General features: G+C 37.7%; 1 protein-coding gene and 1 pseudogene across 7 annotated transcripts in view; one reads left to right on the top strand and one right to left on the bottom strand.

Annotated features, from left to right (window-relative positions):
* OSBPL1A (oxysterol binding protein like 1A) overlaps positions 1–13,203 on the bottom strand; it is a 198,782-nt gene that overhangs the window by 66,100 nt on the left and 119,479 nt on the right. For all 7 annotated transcript variants that reach the window (XM_011360422.2, XM_011360420.2, XM_011360424.2 and 4 more), the window contains one exon: positions 12,288–12,450. In XM_011360422.2, the coding sequence (XP_011358724.1) occupies positions 12,288–12,450 (163 nt within the window). The remainder of the gene's footprint in view (positions 1–12,287; positions 12,451–13,203) is intronic.
* On the top strand, positions 13,063–13,181 carry LOC111739889 (annotated as a pseudogene).

The following is a 13,203-nucleotide window of genomic DNA, read 5'->3' as shown; positions in this document are numbered from 1 at the left end:
CCACACAGAAGCAAAATTTGTTGATTTTCATATAGATATATTTTTAAATGCATTAGAAATTTATTTTAACAATATGTGTAGCTGGATCTCAGACAAAGTTATTAGCCTTTCATTTTTCCTTTTATTTCCCACCTTTTCCTCCTTACAAACGTATACATTTCTATAATGAGTAAAGCCACCCAGAATTTTCAGAATACTTCATCTGCCTCTGAAAAACAGGGTAAGGGATTTACAAAATAGCCTTATATTTACTAAACTTTTGATAGGCAATTGGGAAAATTTGTATAGCCCTGAGCAATGATTGCAAATGAAATATTTAGTAGGTTTTTTTTTCCCCCCCTAGGTTTGTTTATTCCCATCTAGTTCTGAAAGGATTCGGGACGCTTAAATGATAATTATACATTACAGAAAAAAGTGTCAGAGTAACACTGAAAAACAGACTATATTTTACAAGATAAATGCTCTAGACTACGGACAAGCATTTAAGTTAGAATCTTTGCCTGATTAATTTCTCTGTTAAAATGGTAGTATTAAAAGAAAGTTTAATGTCACAAATTTCCGATGTTCCAGATCTTTGAAGTTTAGTCAATGTTAGGATTTAGATTATTTCTGAACACATTTCAGATTGAACACAATCCCCTCTCATTCAAATAGCATGAAAGCCAATGGCTGTAACATGACTAAAACTTTAGTCGTCAAGTATATGTTAAATAAGTACAGCTTTCTGTATGTCAGTCATATCTCAATAAAGTGGTTTAAAAAAGAAAAATGAAACTAAGACTTTGAGTTTTTTATCCTATTGAAAGGCTGAAAGAAGAGGTTATGAAGTTAACAATATATACGTGCCAATGATTTTTACAAGTTATTCTGATAAACATTTTTTTAACATGACCTTTGAAAACTAGCTTGAGAACAAATAGTACAAAGGAGCAACCCGTGGGAGAACTGTGGATCATGTCCAGATAACCGCTCCCCCTATTACTGAAGGTAACAGGAAATGGTCAGGCACACACACTCAATTTAATACCTTACTGTTTACAGTTTCCCACAAACTAGGCATGTTCTAAAAATGTCTAGAGTAACCCAGGGTAACCCAAGCTTAAAATATCAGTGCTAAATTTTTATTTAGCTTTAAGGTACAATTGCGTAAACTCAAAAATAACATAATAGATATGAAGAACACAAAGAAAAATTTTAAAAACCTACCACGTTTAAAATAAACTATGAAGTGAAAATCAAGATGAGTCCAGAAGGGGCTGCCAAGAGGCTGCTATAATAATCTACTGAGGAAGTGAAAAAAACTTGAAACAGAATTTTGGCAGTAAGCAACAAGAGTCAGACACATTCTAGACATACTGTCCAAAGTCAAAATCAGTCAAATCATATAGTGTTGCTTATGACAAAAGTTTCTTAAAGTTTTGACTTTTCCCCAAGCAACTAAATCTATTACTGTTTTCCACTACTTGCAAAATCTGCACATTGAATTGAGGATGAAGAACTATGCAAACCACAGTGTGTGGGCTACTGGAAATTTTCTGTGTATCTATTTTGGACTATTAAATCCAGAGAGCTTTGTCTTATTGACATCCTTAAAAATTATTTTCAAGAAGGTCATCTATGCATGCACTCTACAAACATTCTAGAACTAAAGACCAGTTACAGAATAATCCATAGTTATAAAAAAAGTATTTTTATGTAATTCAATTTAAGAAATTAACATATACCAAGTACTTATAACACACCAGGTTAAGGGCTAGTTGCTGAAATTATTTAGAAAGATTAATATGACTGGTGCCCTCCAAGTATTCAAAGTCCAATTTAGTGAAAAACACACAAGTAAACGTGTTTATTTAAAGTGTTTCTGGAAATAGTAGAAGAAGTCACTCTTAGGGAACACAGGGCAAGTTTCCAAGCAAAAATGACATTTGAACTGCAAAAAAAGAGCTTAAGACAGCAAAGAGAACCCTGGTGTGAGGGAAAGAGTAAAGAGACCTAAGGCCGGAAAGAGCAAGATATGTATCTGAGAATATCTGGCATAGCTTGAGAGAAAGGTGGCCAGATGGAAAAGACGGGGTCCTCAAAGAGAAAGCTTTAAATGAGTCAGAGAGAGTTTAGACTTAACCTGTAGTAATGGGACAGTCATCCGATAGTTCTCCAGAAAGTGATAAGATCAGTTTTAGACTTTACAGATAACTCTGATATATATCAATGCCCCATGGCCACTGTAACAATTACCACAGTCTTGGTGGCTTAAGACAACAAAAATTTAGTGTTTCACAATTCTGGAGGCCAGGAGTCCAAAATTAGTTTCACTGGACCAAAATCAAAGTGTTGGCGGGACCACTGTCCCTCCGGGGGCTCTAGAGAAGAATATGATTCCTTATCTCTTCCAGCTCTGGTGGCTGCCATCATTTCTGCGCTTGTGGCCACATCATTCTTATTTCTGTCTCCAACTGCGCATGGCCTTCTTCTATTTAATCTCCTTCTACATTTCTCTTATATGGATACTTGTGACGGCATTCAGGTCTCGGCCATACAAAACCATGGTGATCTCATCTCAAAACTCAATCATATCTGAAAAGATCTTTTTTTCCAAAAAAAGGTTACAGATTCCTGCGATTAGAAGGTAAATATCTTTTGAGGGCCATTTTTCAGCCTCCCACACCTGACAATAAGCAGTGTGGGCGACGGGCTATAAGGGACAAAGACAAGAAGCAGGAAAACCAGCAAACAGTAGACTGTCATAGTCTTTGGGGTCAAAACAAGAGGGAAGTTGAACTAAATGAGGGAAGAAAACAGAAAAAAGGAAAGGACTAGATACCTAGATATTGGGGGAGAGGTCAAGAAAGGACATAAAAGATGACTTCCACATTTGCAATGTTTGCTGTGGGTGGATGATGATGCCAATTACCAAGACAGGGAATGCAGCAAGGGACAGAACATGATGACAAGTCTAGTTTCCATCACACAGAGTTTGAGACACTTTGGGCCAAAGTGGGAATTTTCAATAAACAGATGAGAAGCATAAGGGTATTATTATCCTCCACAACCAACTGGCCTTCAAGTTCAGTCAATTTAGCTTTAAAAGTATATCTCAAATTCATTCACTCAAACATTTGAACTAGTATGTGCCAGAATCTATGCTAATTGCTAGGGATGCAGAATTCCTCATGGAATTTACTGTTGAGTGGCAAGGCTGACAAGAACCAAATAATCATACTAACAAGTACAAAATGTCAACTACAGGAAATGCTATGGTACTGCGGTGCAGGAAGAACCTATATACCTGGGATGTGAAAGTTAACCAGGCTTCCTTGAAGAAGCTTCTGACCCTTGAGAAAATGTCAGAAGGATACTTGTTCAACAAAGATATAACGGAAGTGACGTGAAATGCCCCAATCTCACTTACACTGCTTTTATTCAAACTCTTGTCATCTCTCACCTAGGACAGTAGGACCTCAAATCAATCTTTACTCTTAAAACACTTATAAACTCCTAAGTAGGGGCCACATCTTATTTTCTCTGAATTCTTAATTCTCAGTATAATGCAAGTATATAACAAAAATTCCACAATCTTTATTTTTAAAAGTGAACTTAAAAATACTAATCTATACCACTCTATATGCATAACTGTGTCTGTTGGCTCCCTACTACCTGTATGCTAAAATTTAAATTCTTCAGCAGAATCTTACGAGACTCATTAGTCTTAAACTAGTTTCTTGGCTTCACTTCATTACTACCTTTCAGCATCCAAAACACGCACCCCTGCTTCAGTCACAGCACATTTCATGATGTTTTTGAAAACTATTCATAAATCATATTCTTCTCCCATATTATCAGTCATATTCTTCTCCCATCTTATCAGTCTGGAGAACTCTAATGACTCTTCAAAATACCCCCGGAATATCATTTATTTTGTGATGCTGTCTACAACTTTCCCAAGCAGTTGGTTATTAGCTGTCTCCGCTCTGAATTTCTGCAATACTCTTTATGTACCATTTGGTAGTACTTACTCATTAACTTGTCCAACAAATATTTATTGAGTGAGCACCTCTTTGTCTAGCACCATCTCAGGGCTGGAATACATCCCTCCTCTCACTGAGAAGCTTACATCATTTTAATTGTGGGAGGTCGACAAGTAAATGAATATTATGTGAAAGGCGCTGGGGTTTTTTAATGGCAAGACTAAGGGATAGAAAACGATAGTGAAAGTCTGTCTGAGCAGAAAAATGAAGGAAGTGAGGGAGTGAGCACTGAGGATATCTAGGGCAAGAGAGTTCCAGGCGGAGGAAATAATGAAAAGCAAAGGTCTGAGGGAGAACATGCTTAGCAAGTTCAAAACCTAGCACTGAGGTCAGAGTGACAGAAGAGAGTGAGGACAGAGGAAGACTGCAGAAAGGTGGAAGAGGGCCAGATCATCTAAGACTTTGGTTTTCATTCCAGCCAAGAAGCCTTTGGAGAGTTTTGTGCAGAGAACTGATATGAACAAATTCATATTTCAAAATTATCCCTCTGAAAGCTGTGTTTAAAATATTGTCAGAAACAAGGGTGCAGAGAGACAGTCAGAAAGCTACCGTGAGAATCCAGGTGAGGGACGGAGGAGCTTGGGTCTGGGTGACAGGAGTAGAATTATGAGAAGTGGTTATTTTCTGCTGTATTCTGAAGCTAGATCTGACAGAATTTTCTGAGGGACTGAATGTGGCTGTGAGACAAAAAACATAAAGCCATCTGTGATTGATAATTCTAAGGTTCTCAGAGTTGGCCGAAGCAACTGGAACGACAGATCTTCTACATATCAAAAACACGGAAGACTGCAGAAGGGGCGGCCTTGTGAGTAGAAATAACGAGTTCTCATCTAGACATTGTTAAGACATTAGGCTCATTATACATTTAAGTGAATACGACAGATAGTTTTGAGATGAGTCTGAAATTCAGGGAGATGAAATTCAGGGGGAAGACTGAGGCTGGAGACACAATATTACAGAATTATCAGAATACAGATAATATTTACAGGTATGAGACTACAGGTCATGTAAGACAATGTTGTTGCTCAAGCATTAATGTGGAAACCTGGGGAGTTTCTCAATGACACAATGTCCTCTGATAGAGAAGGTATTAGAAATTTTAGGTGAGATCTGTATGACATAAGCCTGTAAAAGGAACTGACTAGAAAAATGTAGTAGGATTGCTGAGCAGCCAAGGGCACAACAAAAGTTAACAGCCACGGAAGTGTGGCCTTGCATTTAGTCTCCACTTTCACACAGTCAGTCGCCTGAGGACTGGTATGAAAGGCAGAGAGGGAGGGACTGGAGCTTTGCCTGGTGAGTATTATGCAGGGAGAGAAAAGCAGAGGAGTGATTATGATACCCCATGCAAGCTAAGCCTGGTAAGGAGAGATATGAGTGGAGTGAGGTCAGTGACAAGGTATAGCAGATGTCATGGTGTGGTCAAAGAAATGTTGGGATCAGGACTTCAGAGAGAGTGGGTTGAAAGACAGGAGTCAGTGGTCAGTCAGATTGTGGGATGTATGAAACTGAGGCAAACTCTAGGGTCTGATCTTGGGAGTGAGACGGGGCAGAGGGCTGCAGGACCAGATACCTTTACATTCCATTGTAACCATCTTTCTGAATGTTAGTCTCTTCCCCTAGACTGACAACAAACCCTAATTCAGGGACTGGATATTACTGATGTTGGTATCGCCGAGCCTAACAAAGCACCTCACACACAGTGGACACTCGGTAAATGTGCCTGGTTAATGAAATCTTCTCAATGCTAAGGACAATACTAAAGCCACATGGTTTTCCAAAAAATACTTAATAGAGATTCCATTCACCAGTGTTTACCTAAAACATACATATAGTATGAGTAAGCTGCTGGGTAATTTTTTAATGTTATAAACACAAAAACTAGATTAACAGTCCCTGCCACTACTTAGATTTTTCTCAAAATGTTGCACCATATAGTGAATATAGAAGGTGTTTAATAAGTCATATTCTATAGCAGTTAATTGGCTGTACATCACATCAACCAATCAACCTGTTTTGTGTTGGGCAAAAGAGGAAATACTGAAGTTAATAAAACAAGGTCTCTGCCCTTGAGGAACATTAAGTGTTGTTGGGGAGATGAAGAAATACATGAAAGGTTATATAACAAGAAAAAGGGCAAGAACAAGGCAGTATGGCTAATTGTCAAGAAAAAAGGGGGTGGGAGGACAGGAGAGGAAAAAAGTTCTGGGAATACAGATGTGACAGAGATTGCCAAGTACTATGCAGGTCCAAACTATAAAAAAAGAGACACGGAAAAGGCCCAGATAAGAAATGTACAGCTATTCTAAAAATAAACTTGAGAAGGAGAGAACACTGGGCTTGAGAACGTAAGGAACAGCATGCACAGTGTCCTAATGATTGGCCTAGAGGCATCGCTGCCGCCTTCTCAACAACACTGACCACCTGGGTCAAATCCTGTGTCTTCTATATGTAAAATGTCAGCACAGATGTTATTGCTTTTCTCAACTACTACCAGTTGTGGCCATTGGATTAAACTTTGACACAGGTCCTAACTGTTCCTCTGCCCCAGAAAAGCCAAAGTTGTTTTATCAAAACTTCCATTCTGAAAGTTTTGATTTATAAAGACATGAGCACCTACTGTTGCAACTGAGAAATGCTAAAACTGGCTTTAATTTTGTGATATAACTACTGGTTTTGCCAGTCCACACTATTGGATTGTATGCATTATTCATGCACATTTTGACTAAAATAGCATTAAGAGGAAAACCTAGCAAGAAAGCCTTGCTTGAGCAACTGATCTCAACATGTTTCTAAAAATGAGAGTGAACAGACAGCAAGAAAAACAATACATTTTGAAGTTATAATATTGAAAAGGCAGATATTTTTATGAAGCTGCTACCTAAGACCAGTATTGAAGAATAACAACCATGGAACTATTTAACCAGTAATAAATGTTTCAAAAATAATTCCTTAAAAGATTATTAGAGATGCATAAAGTCCTGCACCTTTAGTTTTCTCACACCTTTAGCTAATTTTTCATTCCTCACCGCTATGTGAGCAGATGTCACAGTTCCAACTTGACTGTAAGTTCCTTGTGAACAAATTTTACCTTTAATACTCTCATCCCCACTCACTCCTTTGTCACTATACCTCCTCTCCTGCATCGCATCTAAAGTGGTGTGTGCAGACTGTATGAATCAGTATTACTGATTCTCTTGTGCTTTCTTAAGTACTAATATATTTTCAGGGAGGACAGAAACATAAATGACATTTGTTCGACAACCTGCATTCAACAGACATTTAGAGAGCAACTATGACTGCAAGCTAAGTACCTCAGGGATATAAATAGATATGGTTCCAACCGTCATAAACAGCACAGTACAATCCAATGAATGGGCTATAAATGAGGTGCACACTGAAGGAACACAAAAGGAGAAATGATTAATTCTGCTTGAGGGAGACAGGAAAGACGAGCTCGGAGGGTATAATTTAGAAATATTTGAAAGCTTTGGTAGAAGAGGGCAGCATATAATAAAGAAGAAACTGAAAGGGTAGAAATATGGTAGGAATATGTAGAAGGGACCTCTTTCTTTTTCTTTAAAGTGGTTCTTTCTACATATATCTACACTTTATTTGCTGGCAGAATGTTATTTTTCCACAGAACTAGTTAGTTTCTCATTAAATCATTTTGCTCAATACACATTAATGTTTAGTCCTTTTCTCAGGATCATTTATCCTAATAACAGAAATTTCACTCAACATAACCATTTCATTCCTTATACACACACACAAACGCACACACACAACCAAATGAGGACAAAATGTTGGGCTGCATTAGATTTAGTTTTTTTAAATCATTTTACACAATGAAATTCAACCATATTGTGAGAAAGAAATGTTTGCCTTAGGAAATTTTATGAAATCCTTAGTCATTGAGTATACTAGAAAAATAATTTTTAAATAATCAAAAGATCTCGTGGGACTGGAAAAATTATACTACAATCTATGCTTGCCTCGAGATTTGTCTCATCCACTGTATTAGATTTCCATTGACCCTGCTTATCTAAAAATACTGACATAAGGGAAAACAGGAAGTCACATAAACTTTACCTCTAAATAAAAGTATGCTTTCATTTTAAAGAAAGTAACACAAGCTATTAGCAATTTTTAAAAAGATTCAGCATTTAAATAATTTACAAATATTTTAAGAGAAGTATCTCTAAAAACCTTGTTTCATATCTTTTAAATATTAAGATAGGCTTGATTTAATCTATTATTCTGATTCAGCAACTAAATATCAGCTTTAAATAAAATATGGGTTCTATACTTTTCTTGTTTTCATTTAACTCTGTCACTGTTGCACCTGAGGGCTAGAGGAAGTGTGCAGGAGTGCAGTAAGTGAAGGGGACAACACTGGTCTGAAGAGACGGGCAGAATCTGGATTATGTCGAGAGCCTTGAAGGCCAAGTTAAGGAGTCTGAATTTTCTCTAGGTGCAAGGAGAAGCCACTGAAGAATTTTGGGCAGGGGAATGCAATGGTGTGATCATCTACAAAGTGTCACTGTGGATGGTGTGTACAGTGAACTTCAGGTGGGCAGGCTGGAAGCACAGCAGTCAGTTAAGAGGCCGGACGAGAGCACGTACAGCACAGGTGATGATAATGAGCTAACATTTGTTAGCCTGTTAGAGTTACTGTTTTAAGTAAAAATATTTATGAATTTATTCCTCACAAGAATCCTATGACTTATTTGCAGATAAGAAACGAGGCATGAAAAAGTGAAGCAACTTTCCACAGGGCATAGAAATGAGTAGAGCCATAATTTATCAACAGCCTACTTTTTAACCACTGCACTATAGTAACAGAACATAGATGGATTCAAGGTATAAAGGTAAAATGGACAGGCACTGGTCTGGGTTTCACGGCTGTGGCATATGAATGTCACGAATCACTCCCAGGTTTCTGGCTTTAGGAGATGAGTGAGGTGCCATTTACTAAAATGAGACAAAACCTAGAAGGAAGAAGATCTGGGAGAGAGATCTAGAATTCATTTTTTATTTATCTAGCTGATAGTTAAATATATAAATCTCTAACAAGAAGTCAGAGTTGAAGATATAAATGTAGGAATTGTGGTAGTGAGAAACTAGCCCCAAAGATGTCCATGTCCTAGTCTCTGGAACATGTGGAGATGTTACCTTACATGATACAAAGCCTCTGCAGACATGATTAAGGACCTTGACGTGGGAGGTTATCCTGGATTATCCAGGTGGGCCCACTGTAATCCCTAGGGTCCTTAACATAGGGAGAAAGGTCAGAATGAGAGAGATTGGAAGATGTCACACTGCTGGCTTTGAAGATGGAGGGTGGGGCCTCTAGCTGAGGGATGCAGATGTCTCTAGAAGCTGGAAATGTTAAGGAAACAGATCCTCTCCTAGATCCTCCAGAAGGAACACAGCCCTACCAACAACTTGGTTTTAGGACTTCTGAGCTTTATTTGGGACTGTATGAGAATAAGTCTGCATATTGTTTAAACCACTACATTTGTTATAATGTTACACAAACAACAGGAAACTATTACAGGATTTTTAAGTTAGTTTTTAAAGTGATGTGGTATTGACAGTGTAGGTGGGAGAAATAATAAACAGAAGTTCTTGAGTAGGCACAAGGAGATAGGTTTCTAAACAAATGAAGAGAGGATGGCTGTAATTAAGAGGGGACATTTCTTTTTTTGTAACAGAAGGGAAGGAGGCAGTGGGAATGGAGGCTGATGTGTAGAGACTGTAGCAAGAAGATGAAGTCATTCTCAAAGGATGGCTTTTATGATCTCGTTGAATTATGTAGCAAAGTTATCAGCAGGTGAAGACTTGAACCCAGAGCATCTGACTTAATTTTAATGGAGTTCTACATCGTACCAAATGATTCCAAGATTTGTACTAGGAAATAGTAGGAGTGGCCACAGAGAAGCTACTATGTTCAGGCAAATATACCAAAACTCAGGTGGTCATTCAGGGCAGGGAAGAACAAATGTACGGCACCTGTCCCTTTCCTTCATTTCCTATAACCACAGTAGAACATGCCAATTAAGCGAAGCACCTGGACTCAGCCTCAGGATCCTTCTCAACCCAGCAATCCATAAAGCAGCAGTACTGCAAAGCAAATTGAATTAACACTTGAGATGAAATGTATTTGCCAATCTTGACTCGGGGAATATGGTTTTTTATCTCCTCCTCCCAGAGGAAACAACTGTGGAGATGAGTGTTAAAATATGACTAAGAAACAGAAAGATGACAATAACTGCTAAATGTCTATCAAGAGGAGAATGATTAAGAAAACTGGTAAATCATATCGTGAACTTTTATGCAACCTTTAAAAAGAATGAGCAGTACTGATGAGAAAGATTTCCAAACTATGTTGCTACATGAAAAAGCAGATCCAGAACAATAAAGCAACTAATTCCATTCATGATTCTTAAAAACCCATATGTACACCTGTACATATACATGTAAATGCTTTAAAAAGGTCTGGAAGAGAGTATGTCAGGCTATTAATAAGAACTTCTGAAGAAGAGTGCATAATTAGGATAAGGGATGAAAGGGAAATTTCACTGAGTACTGAATGTACTTTTATACTGAATTGCTTATAACAAATATGGGTTGTTGTTTTTTTTTTAATGAAAATTAAACATTTTTTCTTTTCTTTATAAAAGATATAAAAGATGAGCAGATGAAGTGTCCAGGCCCTTTTAGTCATACATCTTTACATTTAATGCTGTAATCCCTCTAGCAACTTTCCTTTTTGAATGCCCCAAACACAAAGAATCAAGGAGGGAACACTACTGAACTTGGCACAGGGTAAATGTGAATGTCATTCACGCTCCCCTCACCTCCCTCAACCATGTTACATACTTCCTTTACCCTGTCACTTATTCCACTTTCAAATCCTATCTTCGCTTTCTTGTCCCAGCATGAGTCCCTCTTTCACAAATACCATGTGTAACTGATGGTATCATCATCATCATCATCATCTTTTCTCTAATTATTCCCAAATCTGGCTACTAAAATTACTTTCCCCCCTTTTTGATTAGATCACATTTCTAATCATAATGTTCCTATTTACTGTTTATCTTATGTAATGAATCTCTTCTCCATAATTTTCCTTGTCCTATATTATCATATTTTCTTTAACTTCCTTATCTAATCTTTAGTTCTCATTTCTATTACCTCTCACTGTGTTTCCTTTAATTTCCTTAATATGAATTCCATCCTTTAACTCCTTATCCACCAAGGTCTCCTGCTTCCATGGTCAAATTTTGTGAGACCCAGTAATTTTATATGTTCACCTATTATATAAGCACTTAACTTCTGCACATAAAAGAATTACTTGTTCTCAATCCCACTGATCTCGAACCTCTCCCCGCCTCCATGTTCATTCCACTCCCCTGCCTACACTCACCTCACACATTTTAAAGTAAATTCCTAAAAGGTAAAAACTACTTAGCAATACCTCCTCTTGCAAGACGTTCTCAACTCCCCCCATCTCTCATTTTTTGAGTACCTGGTATACGTCACACACTGTCCTAAACAATACTTAAACATACAAATTTAGTTAATCCTGACTCAACTTGTTGAAATGGGTACTATAATTATCCCCATTTTAAATATATGTAAACTGAGAACCAGAGAGTTCAGGGAACTTGTAGAAGGTCACATGGCTGGCTACTGTCAGAGGCAGAATTCCAACTCAGAGAACCTGGCTCTGGAGTCCATACTCATTGCCAGTTTGCTACTGTGCTTTGGCATGTACTTCTGAGGCAAAGTACTTCCTCTTCTCTGCTCCAGCTACAGGATGGTCTCACCTCTTCTTTGCACTTAGCATATGGTACTGTTAACCGAGATTTCTCTGTATATTCTCTGTAAAGATACAGAGTACTCTTTGAGGACAGAAATTGTCCATCTCTCTATCCTTAAACATGTAATAGCATCTAGAACTAGGAGGTATTTAATGGTCATTGAAAAAACAAATAAATTCATAGTTTTAATAGCACTCCATCCCTAGCACAGCATACACCATCAACACAGGCAGACTCAGCAATGACTTTCATTCCAAACTTTCAGGCTCCTGCCTTAATAATGCAACGTAAAAAACAGCTAGTTTGGGGAGCTGTAGAGACATATCTCTATCTGTTCATTCCAAGAAACTCGAGGTGGCATCCACTCTAAGACAACATTTAGGTGGCAGACTTTAAATTACCAACAATACAGAGGGCAGGATTCTAGAATTACCTGACAGGGCATCATAGAATTCGTCCTCACTGAGGATGCTGAGAGGAGATGAGCCTTTTACCAGAGACTGCTCTAATTCATGGTGTTCAGTGGCGAGGGTCTCCAGCGCTTCTGACAAAATCTTGTTTTTTTCTTGCTCCTGTTCCAATTTAAAATTCCTCACCTGAAAGAAAACAGATATACAAAAAAGACTTCAGAGTGACAGAAGACAGAGACTGACTCAGAAGAATGTGAAAATTATTTGCTTTCAATTCAGTTCAATTGCAATGTCAGAAATGAAAACAGTCGTGTTATGTACACATGGATGAATGAGCAAAACTACTAAGCTAATTCTGTTCTTCCCATGGGGCCTTTTCTCACAACAGCTCTAACTAATGAAAATAAATTAAGAACTAGCAAACAAATTCAGCTCAAATGATCAAGATCCTAGTATAAGAGCATTAGCCAATTCAGAAATCATATAAAATTTTTTTAAGAGACTCTCTCTCTCTCGACATTAATCATGAAGTTAGGAAGCCAGTTTTTGAATAATTAAAACCACCATCAGTGAGTTTTTGAACAAAATAAAGAATTAAAACATTTTAAATATTAAAATGTGTATCACGTCACAGCATAAGACATAATCTTCCAGTTTACTTACAAGATAGCTGGCATATCGAATGAAGGGGAATAAGTTACCAGGACACTACATTTTAATTTTCATTCTTAAATTCCATATTCTGCTTCTGATTCCATAGTTTACCTTGAATTTAGCACTCTAAAAAAATAAGAGAGAGTCTACAGCCATGTCGCCCTAAACAAACCCAACCCCATCCGATCTCAGAAGCTAAGCAGGGTCAGGCCTGGTTAGTATTTGGATGGGAGACCACCTAGGAAGACCAGGTACTGTAGGCGTAAAAAAAAATAAAATAAAATA

The sequence above is a fragment of the Pteropus vampyrus genome, unplaced genomic scaffold, assembly GCF_000151845.1.
Source record: "Pteropus vampyrus isolate Shadow unplaced genomic scaffold, Pvam_2.0 Scaffold55, whole genome shotgun sequence".
NCBI lineage: Eukaryota > Metazoa > Chordata > Mammalia > Chiroptera > Pteropodidae > Pteropus > Pteropus vampyrus.
Note: the sequence above shows the minus strand (reverse complement) of the source record. Positions and strands in the feature narration are given on the sequence as shown.